This window comes from Heptranchias perlo, chromosome 17 (genome assembly GCF_035084215.1).
Source record: "Heptranchias perlo isolate sHepPer1 chromosome 17, sHepPer1.hap1, whole genome shotgun sequence".
NCBI classification, from domain to species: domain Eukaryota; kingdom Metazoa; phylum Chordata; class Chondrichthyes; order Hexanchiformes; family Hexanchidae; genus Heptranchias; species Heptranchias perlo.
In genome coordinates this window covers 52,676,799-52,699,768 of record NC_090341.1, presented here as the reverse complement: position 1 = coordinate 52,699,768, position 22,970 = coordinate 52,676,799, and the positions used below count along the sequence as shown (strand labels likewise).

Sequence of the window (22,970 nt, the reverse complement as noted above, 5' to 3'; positions counted from 1 at the left end):
TTTAATGAATATAAGTAAGTACTTTGCAGTTACAACTATAAAATTCCACTACAAACCTTGAAGGGTAGTTCAGTATACTCTTCCAGGAACATCTTCAGCTGGCTGATGCAGATTCGTAAGTCTCCATCTGTGAATTCATAGGGAATATTGAATCCAAGTGGCCCAAACTTCCTACGTTCTATGTTGGTTCCATGGAACAGACATAAGGATAGCAGGAGAGACTTAAAATTCGAAACCTGAAAGTAAAGAAAAAAATGTTATGGCCAAGTGTAATGACAAAGTGAGTTGATACTTCAATGTAAGGTCATAAGGCTTGCATCAAAGCTGCAGTTTCCTACTTCTCAGCTGTGTCATCAGAAGAGCTATGAGCAGAGGCTATCTGCTTCTCATTACGTTATACTGAACTTAATGGGTATAAATCAGTACAGGGGAGGTACTCAATTAACTGGCGGGTTGAGTTCCAGGTGGGGACTTTTTCTTCTGGAGCAGAGAAGGCTATGAGAGGATTTAGTAGAGGTTTTTAAAATTATGAAGGGTTTTAATAGGGTGATTAGGGAAAGACTATTTCTTCTAGTTGAGAAATAATTGATGAGGGGTCATCAATTTAAAATTGTAACTAAAAGGGCGAGGAGAGAGGTTAGGAGAAATTTCTTTATACAGAGAATTGTTAGAGCGTGGAAAGCTTTGGCCCAATGAGTAATTGAGGCAGAGACCATTACATCTTTTAAGAGAAGAGCAGCTAATCATTTAAAGTAGAGAAAGAAGCAGGGATATGGGTTGGAAATGCAGCGGTGGAATTAGTTTTGAATTGCTCTAACAAAGAGTTGGCTAAGACATGATGGGCCGAATGGTCTCCTTCCATGTTTGAAGTGCCTTGCTGTTCTGACCACTGACAAGATCTAGGAATGATGTGGAGATGCCGGTGATGGACTGGGGTTGACAATTGTAAACAATTTTACAACACCAAGTTATAGTCCAGCAATTTTATTTGCAATTCACAAGCTTTCGGAGGCTTCCTCCTTCCTCAGGTGAATGTTGTGGAAATGAAATCCTCGAACCCTTCGCATTTATAAATCACAGAACAATACTTGGTGATTACAGACAGTCCTTTCAACTGCCCGTTGCCAAGGCAATCAGTGTGCAGACAGACAGGTGTTACCTACAAGGTCTCCGAATATACAAACCAACAAAAAAAAAGAGATAGAGAGGCAGAAACATAGAAAAGACAGCAAATGACCCGTTATATTAAAAACAGATAACATTTGTTTGCTGGTGGGGTAACGTGTAGCGTGACATGAACCCAAGATCCCGGTTGAGGCCGTCCTCATGGGTGCGGAACTTGGTTATCAATTTCTGCTCGACGATTTTGCGTTGTCGTGTGTCTCGAAGGCCGCCTTGGAGTACGCTTACCCGAAGGTCGGTGGCTGAATGTCCTTGACTGCTGAAGTGTTCCCCGACTGGGAGGGAACCCTCCTGTCTGGCGATTGTTGCGCGGTGTCCGTTCATCCGTTGTCGCAGCGTCTGCATGGTCTCGCCAATGTACCATGCTCTGGGGCATCCTTTCCTGCAACGTATGAGGTAGACAACGTTGGCCGAGTCACAGGAGTATGAACCATGCACCTGGTGGGTGTGATGGTGGTATCTGTGTCAATGATCATCGACACAGATACCACCATCACACGAGAGGACACCACCCACCAGGTGCATGGTTCATACTCCTGTGACTCGGCCAACGTTGTCTACCTCATACGTTGCAGGAAAGGATGCCCCAGAGCATGGTACATTGGCAAGACCATGCAGACGCTGCGACAACAGATGAACGGACACTGCGCAACAATCGCCAGACAGGAGGATTCCCTCCCAGTCGGGGAACACTTCAGCAGTCAAGGACATTCAGCCACCGACCTTCGGGTAAGCGTACTCCAAGGCGGCCTTCGAGACGCACAACAACGCAAAATCGTCGAGCAGAAATTGATAGCCAAGTTCCGCACCCATGAGGACAGCCTCAACCGGGATCTTGGGTTCATGTCACGCTACACGTTACCCCACCAGCGAACAAATGTTATCTGTTTTTAATATAACGGGTCATTTGCTGTCTTTTCTATGTTTCTGCCTCTCTATCTCTGTGGTTTTTTTTTGGTGGTTTGTATATTCGGAGACCTTGTAGGTAACACCTGTCTGTCTGCACACTGATTGCCTTGGCAACGGGCAGTTGAAAGGACTGTCTGTAATCACCAAGTATTGTTCTGTGATTTATAAATGCGAAGGGTTCGAGGATTTCATTTCCACAACATTCACCTGAGGAAGGAGGAAGCCTCCGAAAGCTTGTGAATTTCAAATAAAATTGCTGGACTATAACTTGGTGTTGTAAAATTGTTCACAAAGATCTAGGAAGCCCACTATTGTCGGTATCCTATACATTTAAACCACATACTTCACATGTGTCAAAATCTCAATTGTAAAATTACCTTCGAACAAGAGTTCAGGAAATCATCAGTAAGGTTCAGGTAGGTTTTCATCAGATTAGCTTTTATTCCCCTTGGTGGTTCAATAGTCATCTTGGAGCCATTTTGAAGGATTGAAACTGGAAACTTATTGCTTGGTAAACTAGTTAGCCAAATCCTGAAATCACGATGAACCTGGATGTTAAAAAAAAACAGAACATGTAACTTGTTGATTAAAGCTGAAGCAATTTCAAAAATCAAATAGTCAAAGCAACATACAGTGGTGGCTTGCCTGGTACACCAACATGCAGTGGCTGTCCAGCAGTGAGATGTAGGTTTGATTTCTCCAAACTAAGTTTCCAATCCCAGACACATATGGGCAGTAATTACAACAGTGACTACACTTCAAAAATACTCCATTGGCTGTAAAGCACTTTGGGACATATAGGGGTCATCAACATAAGAAACAGGAGTAGGAGTAGGCCATACAGCCCCTCGAGTCTGCTCCGCCATTCAATCAGATCATGGCTGATCTTCGACCTCAACTCCACTTCCCCATATCCCTTGATTCCCTTACAGCCCAAAAATCTATCGATCTCATTCTTGAATATACTCAATGACTGAGCATTCAGAGCCCTCTGGGGTAGAGATTTCCAAAGATTCACAATCCTCTGAGTGAAGAAATTCCTCCTCATTTCAGTCCTAAATGTCTGACCCCTTATGCTGAGACTATGCCCCCTAGTTCAGCCAAGGGAAACAGCCTCTCAGCATCTACCCTGTCAAGCCCTCTCAGAAGATTATATGTTTCAATGAGATCACCTCTCATTATATAATATATGCCCATTCTACTCAACCTCTCCTCATAGGACAACCCTCCCATCCCGGGATCAATCTAGTCAACCTTCGTTGTACCGCCTCTTAGGCGAGTAGATCCTTCCTTAGGTAAGGAGACCAAAACTATACACAATACTTCAGTTGTGGTCTCACTAAAGTCCTGTACAATTGTAGCAAGACTTCCTTACTCTTGTACTCCAACCTCCTTGCAATAAAGGCCAAAATACCATTTGCCTTCCTAATTGTTTGCTGTACCTGCATGTTAACTTTCTGTGTTTCGTGTACGAGGACACCCAAATCCCTCTGAACACCAACATTTAATAGTTTCTCACCATTTAAAAAAAAATCCTTTTTTCTATTCTTCCTTCCAAAGTGAATAACCTCACATTTCCCCACATTATACTCCATCTGCCATCTTCTCATCCACTCACTTAACCTGTCCATATCCCTTTGCAGACTCTTTGTGTCTTCCTCACAGTTTACTTTCTCACCTAGCTTTGTATCATCAGCAAACTTGGATACATTACACTCGGTCCCTTCATCCAAGTCATTAATATAGATTGTAAATAGCTGGGGCCCAAGCACTGTGGCACCCCAGTAGTTACAGCCTGCCAACTTGAAAATGACCCGTTTATTCCTACTCTCTGTTTTCTGTCTATTAACCAATCCTTTTATCCTTTTATCCATGCTAATATATATTACCCCCAATCCCATAAGCCCTAATCTTGTGTAACAACCTCTTGTGTGACACCTTACCGAATGCCTTTTGAAAATCCAAATATACTACATCTACTGGTTCCCCTTTAACTTCCCTATTAGTTACATCCTCAAAAAACTCCAGTAGATTTGTCAAACACGATTTCCTTTTCATATTATGCCTAATCACATTATGATTTCCTAAGTGCCCTGATACCACGTCCTTAATAATAGATTCCAGCATTTTCCCGACTACTGATGGCAAACTGGCCTGTAGTTCCCTGTTTTCTCTCCCTCCTTTCTTAAATAGCGGTGTTACATTTGCTACCTTCCAATCCACTGGAATCGTTCCAGAATCCAAGGAATTTTGGAAAATCACAACCAATGCATCCACTATCTCTGCAGCCACCTCGTTTAGAACCCTATGATGTAGGCCATCTGTTCCGGGGATTTGTCGACTTTTAGTCCTATTAATTTCTCCAGTACATTTTCTTTACTAATCTTAATTACTTTAAGTTCCTCACTCTCATTAGACCCTTCATTTCCCACTATTACTGGTATTTTTTTTTGTGTCTTCTACTGTGAAGACAGATACAAAATATTTGTTTAAGGTCTCTGCCATTTCCTTATTCCCCATTATAATTTCTCCTGTCTCAGCTTCTAAGGGACTCATGTTTACTTTCGCTACTCTCTTCCTTTTTGCATACTTCTAGAAGCTCTTGCAATCCGTTTTTATATTTCTTGCTAGTTTACACACATTCTATTTTCTCCCTCTTTATCAATTTTATGGTCATCCTTTGCTGGTTTCTAAAACTCTCCCAATCTTCAGGCTTGCTACAATTCTTGGCAACATTATAAGCCTCTTCTTTTAATCTAATACTATCTTTAGTTAGCCACGGATGGATCATTTTTCCCGTGGGGATTTTATTCCTCAATGGAATGTGTATTCGTTGAGAATTATGAAATATTTCTTTAAATGTTCGCCATTGTTTATCTACCGTCATCTCTTTTAATCTAATTTCCCAATCAATCTTAGCCAACTCGCCCCTCATACCTATGTAATTGGCTTTGTTTAAGTTTAAGACTCTAGTTTCATCACTCTCAAACTCAATGTGAAATTCTATCAAGGTTGCTATATAAGTACAAGTTCTTTATTTCTTATCTTTCAATTGAGCGAAGGTTAGGTGCCACCCAAAACAGAAGGTAAGAAACAAATCAGAGGGAGATTCTTCCCATGGCAATTGTCATGAGTTCCAGGCAGCTGATTCAGAACAGCACTGGTGGAAGCCTGGATGCAATAGCATGCATTCCTACACTGCAACAGTGACTACACTTCAAAAGCACTTCATTGGCTGTAAAGTGCTTTGGGACGTCCTGAGGTCATGAAAGGCGCTATATAAATGCAAGCCTTTCTTTCTTTTCCAGCCAAACTGGAAAGTAAAACAGTCGTTTGGCCCATCAAACCCATTTCTTCCACTGATATGCTGTACCGCGGTGTGACTAATGGAAGTATTTTTAACACTAATGGATTATTTGTTTATTTTATTGCTGTTAATAGCACCCACAGGGTTAAAATTGTTTACTGCTAGCTGTTTCTGCAAGCTGCAGAGAATACACACGGAACAGAGGCCATTTTATAGGGATTAGTATGTCAGTTGATTGTTTTTATTGAGTAAAAGGTGGTTTAATATGCTAATATATGTTAACTTCCAAGTCTTTGCACAATTCTGTTCAGAATGTCCCTGATAGCTGTCTGGATATGTGTTAATTTCCTGTAGTCAGAGTTTATTCAAAATGGTTGGAACAGATCAAAAGGAAGGGGTCAAGCATTCCATTCAGTTGCAAGCATTCTGTAAATGGTTGACTACCTAAGTGTTCTTATGAGAAAACATTTTTAATTCCTTTTGTTCTGAATCTTCAAAGAAATTTGGAGCAATATCTGGCCACTTCCATTTATTGAAGATGAAGAGATCACATGGTGGCACATGAAATATTCCAGGAAGCCAGAGTACAGTAGTGACAAGAGTTCCTTGTTTAACCCATGTGTCTTGCTACATTTACCTAAATATTGGGCAGGTAAAGGCATGTCGGTTCATAGGGGACGATAGGTCCGCTTATATGGAATTGGCTAGTGATACTGACCCCAAGAAACTATCTACTGTAAAACCCAACTCATTTCATCTCCTGAGGAAAAGATATGCAAAGTTGCTCCTTGGCCAATCCAAAGAGATAGATCAACCAAAACTGTAGAATTTATACCTACAATATCTATCCTTGATCAGTTGCATTTACTAAGATGACATTTTCATGGTTCTAGCTGTTCAGAAACCATTATCTCTATCTGCACTTATCTCACAATCCTTAATCCTGTTTGTAACCAGATATTCATCAAATTCTATTTGAACTGACACAGCATTAACTGTTTACCTCTCTTCATTGGAAAACAAAAAAAATTACCTTGTCGGGATCCACTGTTTCAATAAGTCTCTCCAGAGAAGGCATCCAGCTAGGGGCCAGATGGCAGTTTTGAAAAAACACCCACTTTCCACGCTCCATAGAATTACGCATCATGGCTTCTGCCCTTGGCCCCTGTAAATAAAAGGAATTGTATTAACACCGCTGATAGAATAAAATTCTAACAGAGTCACATTTTATTTGATCGCATTTCTGGAGTTTCTGATGTGGTAATCATCAAAAAATTCTTGTTAGTTTTATACTGGTTCAGAAGGGAGAATCAAAGCATGAAATTGAACAACCATGATTATCGTGTTACTGTCCACTCTTACATATCCAACAGTGATACAGAGACAACCCCCTTAAAACATTGAGACTGCTTAGTCGAGTACTGTTTGGGAACATTATTCTTTACCTGCCCCTGCCCTAGCGAGATGGCACTCATTTTTTTTGTAAACTTCATCTCTTCTGCAAATTTATACAGGTCAGCTGCAGGATCTGTGCCTGGGGACAGCACAAATATCAGTGGAATGCTGGGAGCCGAGTCTTTAAAAACAGTGGACAGATCTGAGGCCTGAAAGGAACAACATAGATTTAAAAATACTGTAACACCACCAATCAGCAGATCAAGCCAAAATCTATACAATCAAGAGAGTGGGTGGTCAGAAATGAGTATTTCCAGTGCTTAATTAATGGGGTTAAAACACTTAACACTGCATTTACTAATGGAATTCAACTGTACTGAAATGGGTTGGAGTTGGGCAGCTGATCTCGCCAGATTCAGTGCAGCCAGTTCATGCATATTATTATAATATGCTCCCTGCATGTTTGTCACAAGTGCAGGGAATGCTATGGTTGTCAGGTGGCAAGATGTCCAGAGGCCAGCAGCTCTTAAAGGGCTACTGTTTTCACTTCAAGCCAGCTGTTGTTTTTGGCTGCAAGAAATTTACCATGTCGGCAGTGAGAGGTGGCCAAGGGAATGTGTCCAGAAATGCCCTGTTGATGAAGCTTGGATGTTCTGCTGGAGGAGGTGCAGCAAAGCATGGATGCCATATTCAGAGCTGAGGGAACCCACTTCTGTACCACAACTTGCAGGAAACATGGCAGAACGTGGTTCATTCAGTCAGTCTCATGCCTGTAGGTTGTGGGAGTAAATGAGTATAAAGTTCCTTGGCCAGAGGAAGGCTATCGGGTTAAGCCTGGCTACAGTTTGCCAACTCTAATTAAGTGTCTCACCATAGCATGAACGCCACAAGCAATGTGCTTCAAACATGGTGCAGCATTAGCAAAGTAGCATGGGAATCACTGACTGAACCATTCAAATCTTTGACATTTGCCTTTCCATGTCCATTAAGCTGCAGGTTTAACTTCATTTAAATATGTTTCTAATGTCACACACACCAAACAAGTGTTAGGCAATGACCATCTCCAAAAAGAGAGAGAATAACCACCTCCACTTGACATTCAATGGCATCACTGAGTCCCCCATCATCAACATCCTGGGGGTCAGCATTGACCAGAAACTCAAATGGACCAGCCACTTAAACGCCATGGCTACTAGATCAGGTCAGATGTTGGATATTCTGCAGTGAGTGGCTCATCTCCTGACTCCCTAAAGCCTCTCTACCACCTACAAGGCACGTCTGGAGAGTGAAGGAAAACTCTCTACTTGCCTGGACGGGTGCAGCAACAACACTCAAGAGGCTTAACAGTATCCAGGACCAAGCCGTCCGCTTGATCGGCACCCCATCCTCTGTCTTAAACATCCACTCTCTCCACCACATAGCTGCAGCGTGTATTATCTACAGGATGCACTGCAACAACTCGCCAAGGCTTCTTCGGCACCACCTCCCAAACCCACAACCTCCATCATCTCGAAGGACAAGGATAGCAGGTGCATGGGAACACCATTACCTCCAGGTTCCCCTGACTTGGACACTATTCCTTCATTGTCACTAGGTCAAAATCCTGGAACTCCCTACCTAACAGCATTGTGGGAGCACTTTCATCACATGGACTGCAATGATTTGAGGAGAAGGCTCACCGCCATCTTCTCAAGAGCAAATAGGGATGGACAATAAATGCCAGCCTTGCCAGTGATGCCCACATCCCAAGAATGAATTTTTAAAAAACCACACCCCTTGTGCACCAAATTAAACTGGCATATTAAGCTACCTGCATGCTGCCTTATCATGCAGTCACAGAAGGCTGGAGCAACACTGCTTTTCCAATTGCTAATAGCTGTATATTTTCTCTGACTTTAAATGAGAAGGCTGCCCACAATCATAAGGAGACAAGAAGGGCCAATGTTGGCCATGCAATTTGCAAGAAACTCTCTCTACATAAGGAAGCTGCCCTACAAATAGTTGAAGTGGAGATGATTAATGGTGCGGGTGAGTAAGTGGTTCCATGCTAGCCCAAAAAGGCTAGTGTCCTCTTTTACTTCACCTTTTTGCTCCCCATCCAAATTCGTTCACTCACTAAGACCCAGGCTCATTCTGCAAAATAGCTCGCCACTGCTTTGTCTCTTCCAGCAGAACATCCAAGCTGCCTTGGATACGCGCAATAATATATTTACCTTGGAACTCTGTGCCCAGCCGTTTCATTAAGGCACAAGGGAAATACATATTCCGTTTCTCTTTTTATAGGGATCTGTCAAGATGATAGCTTTGATTTTTATCCCCATTTTTGGGTAAGAACAGGGTGGTCGTGCGCTCAAAATCAGAATTTATTGCTTCCGTTCCGTCCATCACCATTTTAATCAAGGCCTTCAGCTAGATGGCCAAGGTTCCCACTGGAAACAGGTGGGAGCCTTATTATATAATGCAAATCCAAGTCCTGTAATGTCAAAGGACCCTGACACAATTTTCAAATACCAATGGGCAGAGCGTCTGCTGCACATGCTCCACCTCTTGGTACTGACTATCGGGCAGCTTAAACCAGTGGTCCTTCAAGGGACCATTGGAGACCACACCAAAAATGGGCTAGGTAGGATTTTAGCGATTTTTGTGGGACCAGCGGGAGCATTAACCCGACCCTCTGTGGCATTCCCTCGCAATTGGTCCACCCTCCCTTAATTTAAGCCGGCAGGCTACAACTCACGGAAGAGCCGCTGGATTACCCCTCCCCCACCCGATTGGCGAGCTACTCTGAACGTGCAGGTAGCTCACCGCAAAATGGTAGTGAGGGCTGAAATCAATGGAAAGTGAAATCAGGCGAGGCGTGAACTGGGCGGCTGATCCAATCCTGTCAGCATCCCGCCAGGTAGGTTAGGTTAAAATTACCCCCTACGTCATAGTTTTTAATATTCATTAATCAGGGATATTCTGTTAGCATCATATATGTGTTATATGGCAGCATTGATGACTTATTATTCAGGGAATGCAGATAAAAATGTGACTGATATAAAGAAAAATGGAAATTTGAAATTGGAAATTTTTTTTGGAAACTGATTTTACCCATGTCATTTTATTTAATTACTCAATAATTTAATTTGCATTATTGTTTCAGCCTTGAATAATTTTATAATAATAAACTGCAAACAACAGAAAATGTACAGCAGATTGTTCAGCCTCTGAAAGAGAAAGATCGATTAATGTTAGGCTTCCGGTGCAGTGTCCCATTCAAAATTTAGCCCATCTTACTCGATTGGAGACTGGATGACCTGCTGTATATCTCCAGCATTTTTTAATTTTATTTTAGATGTAGATTGTCGTAAAGATGCTTAAACTTGTTGGGTAGTCCAAAACTAGAGGCCATAAATATAAGAAAGTCACTAATAAATCCAATAAAGAATTCAGGAGAAGCTTCTTTACTCAGAGAGTGGTGAGAATGTGGAATTTGCTACTACATGGAGTGGCTGAGGCGACTAGCATAGATACACTTAAGGGGAAGCTAGATAAATGCATGAGGGAGAAAGGAATGCTGTTAGGGTAAGAAGAAGAGATGAAATAAGGTGGGAGGAGGCTCACGTGGAGTATAAACACGCCGGCATAGACCAGTTGGGCCGAATGGCCTGTTTATGTGCTGTAAAATTCTATGTTGATCTCCAGCATTCATGATTTTTCTTTTCATTGCTCCGATAAACTAAAACCATGTTTTTGAAAAATAATGGGCTAGATTTTGCTGTCAAAATAACGGTGAGGTTAATGGTGCTCACCGTTATTTATGCGTAAACGGTACAGCAACTTCAGGCGAGGGGCTGATGCACGGTTAAAACCAGATACCCAAAAGTTGCTGTCCAAGTTGTGCTGCTCCGCTGTTAGCTTAGCGAAAACGGCACCTCGCTGTCTGATTCATCTTTGAAATGCATTGAATGGCATGAAGTTGCTGTATTTGCATGGTGGATACGAACTAAACTCGCCACAGATATTTAGGGCTACTAATTACAAACCTAAGTACCTTTTTAATGATGTGATAAGTGTTAATGACCGCCAATCAACGTCTCTGGCACCGAAAATTAACTATTATAAGTGTGGAATCTTATTCCTTCAGGTTGTGAATTGTTTTAGGAGATTTTAAAAATGTCAAATTTTAAATTTTTAATCTTTTACTTACTGTTTCTTTTTTCTCTCTCTCTTAATCCCTCTCTTTATTTCTCTCTCTGTACCTGATTTGACATTGAATTCACCCCCTTTAATTCACCCTTCTTCTCAGTCTTTCTGCTATTTATTTCCCAAACCTTCAATCTGATTGATTAAGGAGATACCCAGTTGCTTGCCTTGTTCACTCAGGTCCCGGATGCCCTGTTTCCCTCGCTGCGTCATCACCAGCTCACACTTTCAGCAATTTAGTGGGCAAAAAAAACTTTGAGCTGAAGGGTGCAGGGGCAAGTCTAACTAACGACAGACGCTGTTAGATACCCTGCTACAGAAAATTCTGGCCCATTGTGTGGCAAATTTAATTATCGATTAACTCAAGATAAGTACAAAGTGAAAAGTCTGACCTGAAGTTCAATGAATTTATGCCCAAGGTTCAGAGACACGAAGTCTTGCATGGCGTTTGTGACTTTGTCCACTCGAAGACAGCGCATAATAAGCAGTTTCTGAAATGAATTCATTTGAATCGCTAACGCCCCTGGCAAAGTCTGTCTGTAAAAATATATGGCTATTACATTTAATTTTGGTTACAATTATACTCGAAAAATTGCAGCCACTAATCCTAACATCTCTGAAGTTAACCAAGCTGGCAACCGTAGTAAATTTTTAGCAAATCTCTTGCAGACACACACTGGAGCATGCATTCCAACTTGATGGACCGCTCAATTACACTTGCTGAGATACGACCTAGGGGGTGATTTTAACCCCCAAGAATGGGTGGGAGTTGAAAATAGTTGTTTTTGGGTTGTGACCGCAACCCGGCTTTATTTCTGGGTTTAACGTAGGCGTGTAAAAGTACAGGCTTCCCACTGGGAATGCAAAGTCCAAAACTTTTACGGTTGCCACCCAAATAAAACAACTATTTTCAACTCTCACCTGCAACCCGAACCACCTGTTCTTGGGGGCTAAAATCACCCCCCTACAGTCAGTTTAATTGCAACTGACAAAGCAGTAAAAATTTCTTTCTTTTATAAGTTACTTTCTTTCAGAGTCTCCCAGCTGGCTGAAAGGATGAGCTTGAGACCTGTGCCCAGGACTTGCTGATACCACTTTCCAACTGGATGCTGAGAGGTACATGAGTGTAGCCTGGAGTGATTGGCCTTTTAAGTTTTTCTCCTTCCCTGGCATCTACTCAATGCTCCCCATGATGACATTGCTGAGATGTGATGCATCGTATAGGGAACCACAGGTGAGAATCTGCACCTTACTGCTATGTATCACAGCAAGTTAAAGTCCTGGTATGTACTGCGTCACCCATCTCCTTCTGGAGTGTGCCTTTGCAAGGAAGGTCTGGAGAGAGATGCAGTGGTATCTGTCCAGGTTCGTCCCGAGCAGTTCCGTAATACAGGATTCTGTGCTCTATGGGCTGTTCCCGGGGACGCACACCGAGACGGACATCAACTGCTGCTGGAAGACCATCAACTCGGTGAAAGACGCCCTTTGGTCTGCCCGAAGCTTGCTGGTCTTCCAGTGCAAGGAGCTGTCCTCGACCGAGTGTTGCAGACTGGCACATTCCAAGGTCCAGGACTACGTGCTCAGGGACGCACTGAGGCTAGGTGCGGCCGCCGCAAAGGCTCTGTGGGGAAAGGCAACCATTTAGAGCCTTCCCGCCATTGTATACAGAGGGGCTGCAATCAGGGAAACCCCCCCCCACCCCGGGCAGAATGTAAAATTCAAATTGATGTAATGAATCTGTAATGTACCTGTAATGAATCTGTAATCAATAATCTGTATTGAGTATAATGCAATGAGACACCCCGGAGTGTCATGAACTGTAATTATGTACAATGTGTTCATTGAACTGGACTTGATGTAACCTGCAAATTGTATAATCTGTATTGTGTACGTTTGGAATGTGATATTGTATGTTTTGCTGCAAATGTTATGAATAAAGTATATTTTATGGGGGACAAAAAAGGTATGTACTGCCACCATGCACCCCATGCCAAAATTACTTTCTAAATTAAGACATAACATGGTTCAGTCAGGACTTATCTGCTAAACTTAACGTTCAAAGGGCATAGTTTTTCAATTATTATCAGGTACTTATTGCGAGCCTGGTAAGTTCAGTTTGGACGGTACTGCTTTCTCCACCTGCTGGTGGTTGTTGCACTTCTTCTGCTCTTCCTCTGCCGCTGTCGCTCCCACCCAATTGCTGGAACCATTGCTGCATGAGACTTTTCTTTTGAGTAGGATGTACCCCTGCCGGTATTTTTATGTTGCTCTGGTGTTAGTTTAAACCAGTCTGAATATAGTCCAGAAACCAGCACCAATTAATGCTGTGATCAGCATGAAGAAATTAACAGGTGGCTTTCCAATGCTACAAGAAGCACAACAGTTGTCAAATAGACAAACAATTGGAACTACTGCTTGTATTTACTACATAGGGATAAACATAAACTGAGCCGGGGGAAGTAGAGGAAGAGGGGATTCGGGGGGTGGAGAAGGGAGAGGTGAGGAGAGAGAGTGGGGGGGGAGGGGAAAAAGGGTGAGGGGTGACCACCTCGGATAGCAGCAGAATGGTGGAGTCTCTAGCCTGTGTGGGGTGCTGGGTGTCATAGATGTACCCGTAGGAGCGCAGACACCTGCCATGCCCATGCAAATTCACTGCCTTCCCACTGACACCGCGTACTCTGGCAGGGCCAGCGCTGGAAGGCACTGGCAGCTGGGATCGCATCCCCCATCCCCCAGTTGTGGGCCACAATCTTTTGGTAAGAAGATTTACGTGAATAAGTGACCAAACAGCTACATCAATTAATGAGTATTTAAAGTTTACCTGTGAGGTTCCGGACTGTCAAATATTATTTGGAAATCATCGAGATTGTTTGCAAAATCTTCTGCAAAGTTGGCAAAGTTCTCCAGGCTAGTAAGAGACAGGATGTCTTTCCATGCTCTGTCTGACAGCCAGTCAGATTCTGGGATGGGGATGAATGTCTGGATAGTTCCTCCAGAGAGAAGGTAATGCCATTCGTCCTGTACAATTAAGGACAGTACATTCAAATTAGGGCAGGAATTTACAATAATAATAAACAAAAATAGAAAATGCTGGAAATATCCAGCAGATCCACCAGCATTTGAAAAAGAGAACAGACAGGTTAACATTTTGGTAGATATTTTTGAGTAGACCTCATTCGAAAAATTAACTTCTCTTTTCTCTTTCAGATGCTGACTGAGCTGCTGTGGGTGTCCATTGTTTACTATTTTTCTTTCGGATTTCCAACAATAGCAGTTTTTTTCTTTTTATCTCCGCACTATTAAGCTTTATGTAAATGACCAGTAGTCTTTTTCGTAATTAATTATGTGCAGTTTAGTTTTGTTGTCTTGTGCCCATTTGGCTCCGAGTTAAGATTCCCTGATTAATTACACTTATGTCCTTTCCAGCCCGCAGAAAGAGACTTCCGTCCCTTCAGTGAGCTGAGTTGAAATCCTTGACGTTGAAAGGAAGGAAGAACTTTCACATACAGTGCCTTTCATCACCTCAGGACGTACCAAAGTGCTTTACAGCCAATGAAGTACTGTTGAAGTACAGTCACCGTTGTAGGAAACACAGCAGCCAATTTGCACACAGCAAGATCCCACAAACAGCAATGTGATAATGACCTGATAATCTGTTTTTTTTTAAGCTATGTTGGTTGAGGAATAAATATTGGCCAGGACACCAGAGAGAATTCACCTGCTCTTCTTTGAAAAAGTGCCATGGGATCTTTTACATCCACCTGAGAAGACAGGCAGGGCCTCGGCTTAGCGTCTTATCCGAAAGCCAGTGAAAAGATGGTACCTAATCCCTTTATTTAGTCTTTAAAGCATTCAGTATCATTAATGCATGGTTTGTGCATTCATATTCATGCTGCTGACCTCCACACTTGGCCACTGGGAAGCCACCAAACTGTGTCAGAACTTAGTGGTGAAGAGCAGAGGTTAGTCACAACACAACACAAAACAGAAACTTCTTGAACTCTTATCTCTGTTCATTTTTTTATTTCTCTGATGGAAAAGGGCAATTATAAATCCTTTTGAAAAAATGACAGTGAAGTATTGGCCCAGGACCTAAATTCACAGTTCAAAATTATGGGCCCGATATTAGGAGGGAGGTGGGTTGGCAGCGGGGGGTCGACTGGGCGCGTGGGTAACGCGCCCAGTGAAATCGGGGTGCTCCGCACGCGATTGCAGCTTGATTGAAGGTTCTTACCTTTGCTTCCGGGTTTCGTGCTGGAAAGCTGCGCAGTGGGCGGACTGCGCATGCGCAGTAAGCTCTGTCAGCTGGAGGAGCCCTATTTAAAGGGGCAGTCCTCCACTGACTGATGCTGCAGAAAATAGGCAAAATTACAGCATGGAGCAGCCCAGGGGGAAGGCTGCTCCCAGGTTTAATGATGCCTCACTCCAGGTCTTATTGGATGGGGTGAGGAGGAGTGGGAGGACAGAGATCTGCCCCCCGGCGGGCGGGAGGAAGTGGCCTGCCTCTGTCACCAAGGCCTGGCTCGAGGTGGCAGAGGAGGTCACCAGCACCACCAACATATCGCGCACCTGCATACAGTGCAGGAGGCGCTTCAATGACCTAAGTAGGTCAGCCGAAGTGAGTACACTTACTCATTCCCCTACATTCCCTCTGCCATATCACCGCCCCCACCCACATCTCCTTCTGCACTGCCATCATTACTCTGTCACATCACTCCTCACACCCACTCAAAGCTCATCCTAATCTTACCTGCACTTACTCACCTCGCCAGTACTCATCCCACCACTACCACTCAACCCAATCCTCATACAATCTCATGGCTCTATCTCATACTCACCCTCTCATGCATCTCTTTCACAGTCAGCCTCACTCAACCTGCCACTACCTGTGCTGCAGCCACAGGGCATGCATCACATATGTGCAGTAGGAAGCGTAAGGCAAACGTGTCGTGAGTATGAAGGGGATGCACAATGGTGTTTGAGGGTTTGTCATGGTTTTTACTTATATTTAATTTCTGATCAACTCACATTACATATTATATTGTCACCACTACTGCCACGTCTTTGCGAATCTTGTCTGGTTTGTGCAATAATGCTCTTTCCTGAGGATCACTATGGAGACCCACAACTGATGCCACCCATTGTGTCACTGCAGAGTGGGTGTAGGTGTATTTGGAGGGCTCTTTTGTGCAGACGACTGAGAAACATTGGCGATGTTCCCGGTGGCACCCTGGAAGGATGCGAAGGAGAATTTGTTGAGGGCAGTGGTGACTTTGACAGCGACAGGTAAGAAGATGGTGCTCGGGCCAGCTGGGAACAGCTTGGCATGAAGGAGGCTGCAGATGTCCACGACTACATGTTGAGTAACTCTGAGCCTCCATGTGCACTGCTGCTTAGAGAGGTCCAGGAAGTTAATTACTTTAAGTGGCATCCCGCCGGCTTTAATTGCCGCCGGGAGTCCCACATGCGGGGGCTGAGCGCGCATGTCCGCGCGTCACTGGGGAACCCGGAAGTGTACGGGTTGGAGCCGGGCTCCGGACCCGCCCCGGGAATCCCCGATTTTCGGAGCCCCCCGCGACGAACGCACCCCTTCTGGGGTGCAGACATCGAGCCCCATGAGAAGGTAAATAGTAAAATATTATTTCCACTGGTCATTGAATCGGTAACGAGGGGGCATACAGTGAAGGTTAGTGCTAGAAGCAGAAAGGGAGAGGGTAGAAAGAAATTTTTGTTGTGCAAAAAGTTACTAGGATGTAGAGGACAAGGGGCTATTGAGAAAAAGTCATAACACTTAAAAGGGAATCAGATCAGTTAAACACTTAAAGGATCAAAATATTAAAGGGTATGGGGAAAGAGCAGGGAATGACACTAATTGGATTGCTCTTTCAAAGAGCCGGCACAGTTGAAAACTGTGGTGAGGAGCTAACAATGGCACAAGCACAAACACAGTGGACCAAAAACCCGCCTTCTTGGCCGAGATTTCTACAATTTGATGTGGTAACTTGTTAGGCCAGTGGAAGTTTATGCACGTGTTACTAACCATGTCAATCCTGCCTTCATCCATCATGATTCTCACGCACACCAGGAAAGCAAACATCAGCTTGTGCTTCTCAAACAGGCTCCTGCAGACGTTGAGGTACAAACTGTAGGTGAAGTAATCATTGATAAGTTGTATCCTCTTCTCCACAGTATCTGAGGGACAAGGTAAACAGGGTGTTGTCTATCTGAGCCAACTCTGGGAAGATTAAGGGTTAAATCTTACAATTTAGGGCTCCCAGCACAGAACTTTGCACGACAGGAGCACATAGCAGGAATTCGGCCACGCGGGTCAGTGTGGGCAATAATTTTTTTTTATTCATTCATGGGATGTGGGCGTCGCTGGCAAGGCCAGCATTTATAGCCCATCCCTAATTGCCTTTGAGATGTTGGTGATCTTCTTGAACTGCTGCAGTTCGTGTGTTGAAGGTTCTCCCACAGTGCTGTTAGGAAGGGAGTTCCAGGATTTTGACCCAGCGACGATGAAGGAACGGCGATATATTTCCAAGTCAGGATGGTGTGTGATTTGGAGGGGAACGTGCAGGTGGTGTTGTTCCCATGTGCCTGTTGCCCTTGTCCTTCTAGGTGGTGGAGGTCGCGGGTTTGGGAGGTGCTGTCGAAGAAGCCTTGGCGAGTTGCTGCAGTGTATCCTGTGGATGGTACACACTGCAGCCACGGTGCGCCAGTGGTGAAGGGAGTGAATGTTTAAGGTGGTGGATGGGGTGCCAATCAAGTGGGCTGCTTTGTCATTTTAATGGATGGAACATAAAACATGCCATGAACAGGGCAGCTTACTGACCTCCGTGCCTGAATTCTCAACACACACTCTAGTTGTGCAAAGCTCTGTGCCGAGAATGCTAGATTGTAAAATTTAATCCAAAATGTAATACCGACTAAGATCTGCTGTTAGCGGGACTCACTGTAAAGTGGCCCTTACCCATTTATGTATCACACCATCAGTAATAAGGTTAAAAGTAATACCAACGTATAAGTCACAGCTATGTATATGTCTCCCCCCCACCACCCCCCAATCTCAGTCTAATATTATTTCAGAAGAATATTCAAACTTTTGTGTAAGTCACTCACTCTTTCTGCCTAGTTTTCTTTCTCCCTCTTTTAATGTTGCTAGGATAGATTTTCCACTTTACCGCTTGGACATAAATTATCACTTGGGTGCAGCACATAGAGGGAAATGAGGTGGGGAGGATTGCACCACTGTAACAGAGCCTGCCCGATTCTCTTTCCATTAATCCTATCTTATGGGGGAGGTGATTAACCCTAATCGCCCAGCGGAAACTGGGCAGGTGGGCAGTTAAAATCGGCCAAGTTACTTACCCGCCCTGGAGCCGCCAGATTCTAATTTTCAATGCTCTCTTGAGCAGGCGACAAGGACACCTGCCCAAAGCCAGCGAGGTCCTCTTTAATATATGTACGCAGGATGCTGATGATGTCCTCGGTACCTGACTGCAATTTTTACCAGGCAGCCTGAGCGGGAAGCTGCAGTGAGTTTCCCCTCAGGGCATTCCAGCGGTGAAGCGGGTCGGGGGGAGAAGAGGCCCAAATAGGTAAGTCTTATATTTATTTTTTAACTTTCCTTGTGCAGCCAGGAGGAGCGTCAGTGCTTCTCTGAGCCCCACAAGAAAAGCTTAGGCCTTCCCTACCACGATCTCCGGTCCCCCACAGATCGCGGGATCGCCAAAGGAAGGCCCGGCAGCCGATCCCACCACTTACCTGCTGTCGCCAGGTGGCTTCCATACCGTGCCATTTTCTGCCGTTACCTGCCGACTTGCTGTCTGGGAGAGGTGGGAAGTTGGCTGGTGACATTTAAATGAGGCTCGGCCGTCATTCTGCCTCGAGTGGATGGAAAAGTAACTGGTCAGCGCGGTTTCCTGCCAGAAACCCGCTGCCAATTAAAATCCAGGCTATTGAGTTTTACATGAAAAAGTTACAGAATTTTACAAAACTAATGTTTATTAATGGATTTTAATTTATACTAAGTTTTATTCAAATTTTTTGGCTATTCTCATTTTCAGAGTCCTTTGGATATCACATACAACCCTCAGCGAGAGTAAGGGCAGGAAACCTGCTCCCAAGCCTCTGCCCATGACCAACAGAAAGCAGGTCAGGTTGACGGTTGCTCCCTCACTCTGGGGAACTGTCTGGCTCAGAGTAGGAATTCACTGACTGAGGAATCATGTGCCACTGCACTGAGATGCTGGTGCAGTACATGGTATGCCCCTCACTTGCAACATAGTTTCTCATGAGTTAAGCAATCAGCCCAACTCACAGTTGTCGAATAACAATAATTAATGCTTTATTCCATATTTGAGTTAACTTGATGCAAGTACAAATATAACATTGGAATGTTGACGTGGCTGGTGTACCTGCTCGCTCGGAATTTGCAATGCCTGACATGAAGATGCTGAGGAACCATTCCAAAGAGTACTGATACATGGGGTCCACTTTGGACAAATCGGACACGCAGAAAAACAGAATCTGTGTGCGCACAGCAACAGGAACATACTGCAGCCGAGTGATATCAATATCCTTCTCCGTTTGTTCCGCTATTGTCACTTTTATCTGTGGGAAGATTCATTATATATTCAACATAGCAGAGTAAGTTTGTGCAGCTCAGATTACATTATCTATGTGCTTTGAATGGTACTGGTTTATCACCAATTTTCTCCACTAACGTTTCACCCTCTGTTACCATGCCCAAGTGGCCAAAAGTCACTTGTGAACCACTGCAGTGGGTATCAGTGGGCTATTCAAGTGTATGGGACATCACAGCCTAGCCTCGTGTCCTCACCCAAAACATGTGCATTTCCAGCGAGGATCACCAGCTACGAGGAGCCTATTTTCCTTTCCTTAACCAAAGTGCCCTGAGGCCAAAGAGGTGCCTCCCTGTAATTTTTTTTAAAATTTGCAAACAAAGCGATAGGGCTCATCAGGCAGAACACCATCAAGTTTGAAAAGAATGAGAGAGAAAATGAGATAAATTAAGAAATAGGTGATACCAAGCTTGAGTTTTAAAAACCTGCAGATTGTAGAAGGAAGGGAACACTGGAGGAGGTAAGGAGTTCCAGTTCTCAAGTCTTGGGAAATCATTTCGAGCTGGAGATGGTCTGTTGAGTCTTCCTTTCCACACAGTGAAGATACAAGGAAGAGAAGAAAGTGTACAGCTAGCTGTGTTTTTGGAGCTTCAGAGGAGCAGGAGAGGAATATTTAGAGGAGGAATAGCTATAGTAGTTTGATATACCATAGCAGTTTTGATAAAATATATGACTCCTTCCAGTTAATTGGTTCAAATGATTCTGTTATATCTAATAGTAGTCAGTGAATTTCTAAAAATGATCAATTATTAATATTTCAGCTGATTTTATATTCCCAGTAGCAATGCTATGTTTCAGCCACATATCAACCATCAGTTTAATGCTGACAGCTGCAATTGCATTAGTAACTCCGTACTGCCATTAATATCACCGTACTTTCATTAATATCACCGCACTGCCAATAACAGCATCGTACGTCCATTAATATTGCCGTGCCGCCATTAATATCGCCGCGCCGCCATTAATATCGCCGCATTGCCATTATCACTGTACTTCCATTAATATCACCGCACCGCCATTAAGATCACCGCACCGCCATTAAGATCACCGCACCGCCATTAATGTCATTGTATTACCACTAATATCACTGTACTTCCATTAATATCACTGTATTACCATTAATATCACTGTTTTACTATTAATACCACTATACTTCCATTATCACGTCCTTTTGTTAGAATCACTGCACTTCCATTATTATCAGTGTACTTCCATTAATACATCTGCACTGCCATTCATATCACTGTCCTTCAAATAATATAATTATATTTAATCAACAATCACCATTCTGCCACTAATATCAGTATCCTTCCACAAAGAAAGACTTGCATTTATATAGCTCCTTTCACAACCTCAGGATTTCCCAAAACGCTTTACAGTCAAGGAAGTATTTTTAAAGTGTAGTCACTGTTGTAATATAGGAAACATGGCAGCCAATTTGCACACAGCAAGGTCCCACAAACAGCAATGGTTAATGACCAGATAATCTGTTTTACTGATGTTGGTTGAGGGATAAATATTTTCCAGGACATCGCTCCCCCCGGCTCTTCTTCAAAATAGTGCCAAGGGATTATTTACGTCCAACTGAGAGAGCAGATGGGGCCTCATCCGAAAAATGGCACCTCCGACATGGCAACACTCCCTCAGTACTGCACTGGAGTATAAGCCTAAATTATGTGCTCAAGTCTCTGGAGTGGGGCTTGAACCCACAACCTTCTGACTCAGAGGTGAGAGTGCTACAAACGGGGCCACGGCTGACACTATTGATATAGTTTTGCTATTATTGCCTTAGTGACTACTAACCCAGCTATGCTCTAAGTTTTCTTTTCATGACTGAAGAAAAACTGAAATAAAGAAAGAAATCAGTGTTGTGAGCTGAATTCAACAATGCTGAATTTCACTTCAGTTCAATCTATCCATGCTTGGAGAAACTGGGACTCTGACCTAGGAAATGTGCTGATCCCTGAAAATGTGTGTTGAAATGGTATAAGTACCAGATTTGTTTTGGCACTCACATGGCTGAATACTGATGCTGTCAAAGAAAACTGATTATATCGCCTCAGAAGGCTACTGTTGTATATGTGGCATGTGCATTATATTTGTGTGTGTCATGTATATGTTTATGAGTGTATCATAAGTCGTGTGTGTATGTATATGTTGTGTGTGCGTAGTGTGCAGTGTGTATGTATGTGTGCGTAGTGTGCAGTGTGTATGTATGTGTGTAGTGTGTATGTATGTGTGCGTAGTGTGCAGTGTGTATGTATGTGTGTAGTGTGCAGTGTGTATGTATGTGTGCGTAGTGTGCAGTGTGTATGTATGTGTGTAGTGTGTATGTATGTGTGCGTAGTGTGCAGTGTGTATGTATGTGTGTAGTGTGCAGTGTGTATGTATGTGTGTAGTGTGCAGTGTGTATGTATGTGTGTAGTGCGCAGTGTGTATGTATGTGTGTAGTGCGCAGTGTGTATGTATGTGTGTAGTGCGCAGTGTGTATGTATGTGTGTAGTGTGCAGTGTGTATGTATGTGTGTAGTGTGCAGTGTGTATGTATGTGTGTAGTGTGCAGTGTGTATTTATGTGTGCGTAGTGTGCAGTGTGTATGTATGTGTGTGTAGTGTGCAGTGTGTATGTATGTGTGTAGTGTGCAGTGTGTATGTATGTGTGCGTAGTGTGCAGTGTGTATGTATGTGTGTAGTGTGTATGTATGTGTGCGTAGTGTGCAGTGTGTATGTATGTGTGTAGTGTGCAGTGTGTATGTATGTGTGTAGTGTGCAGTGTGTATGTATGTGTGTAGTGTGTATGTATGTGTGCGTAGTGTGCAGTGTGTATGTATGTGTGTAGTGTGCAGTGTGTATGTATGTGTGCGTAGTGTGCAGTGTGTATGTATGTGTGTAGTGTGTATGTATGTGTGCGTAGTGTGCAGTGTGTATGTATGTGTGTAGTGTGTATGTATGTGTGCGTAGTGTGCAGTGTGTATGTATGTGTGTAGTGCGCAGTGTGTATGTATGTGTGTAGTGCGCAGTGTGTATGTATGTGTGTAGTGCGCAGTGTGTATGTATGTGTGTAGTGCGCAGTGTGTATGTATGTGTGTAGTGTGCAGTGTGTATGTATGTGTGTAGTGTGCAGTGTGTATTTATGTGTGCATAGTGTGCAGTGTGTATGTATGTGTGTAGTGTGCAGTGTGTATGTATGTGTGTAGTGCGCAGTGTGTATGTATGTGTGCGTAGTGTGCAGTGTGTATGTATGTGTGTAGTGTGTATGTATGTGTGCGTAGTGTGCAGTGTGTATGTATGTGTGTAGTGTGCAGTGTGTATGTATGTGTGTAGTGTGCAGTGTGTATGTATG

The 22,970-nt window shown here is 43.5% G+C and overlaps 1 protein-coding gene across 1 annotated transcript in view; it reads right to left on the bottom strand.

The window, feature by feature from the left end:
- dnah1 (dynein, axonemal, heavy chain 1) overlaps positions 1 to 22,970 on the bottom strand; it is a 333,655-nt gene that overhangs the window by 52,294 nt on the left and 258,391 nt on the right. Inside the window, exons 64-71 of the mRNA XM_067999000.1 lie at positions 19,402 to 19,597; positions 17,022 to 17,173; positions 13,803 to 13,999; positions 11,374 to 11,518; positions 6,844 to 7,002; positions 6,432 to 6,563; positions 2,469 to 2,639; positions 57 to 236 (exon numbers count right to left, since the gene is read on the bottom strand). Of these exons, the coding sequence (XP_067855101.1) occupies positions 57 to 236; positions 2,469 to 2,639; positions 6,432 to 6,563; positions 6,844 to 7,002; positions 11,374 to 11,518; positions 13,803 to 13,999; positions 17,022 to 17,173; positions 19,402 to 19,597 (1,332 nt within the window). The remainder of the gene's footprint in view (positions 1 to 56; positions 237 to 2,468; positions 2,640 to 6,431; positions 6,564 to 6,843; positions 7,003 to 11,373; positions 11,519 to 13,802; positions 14,000 to 17,021; positions 17,174 to 19,401; positions 19,598 to 22,970) is intronic.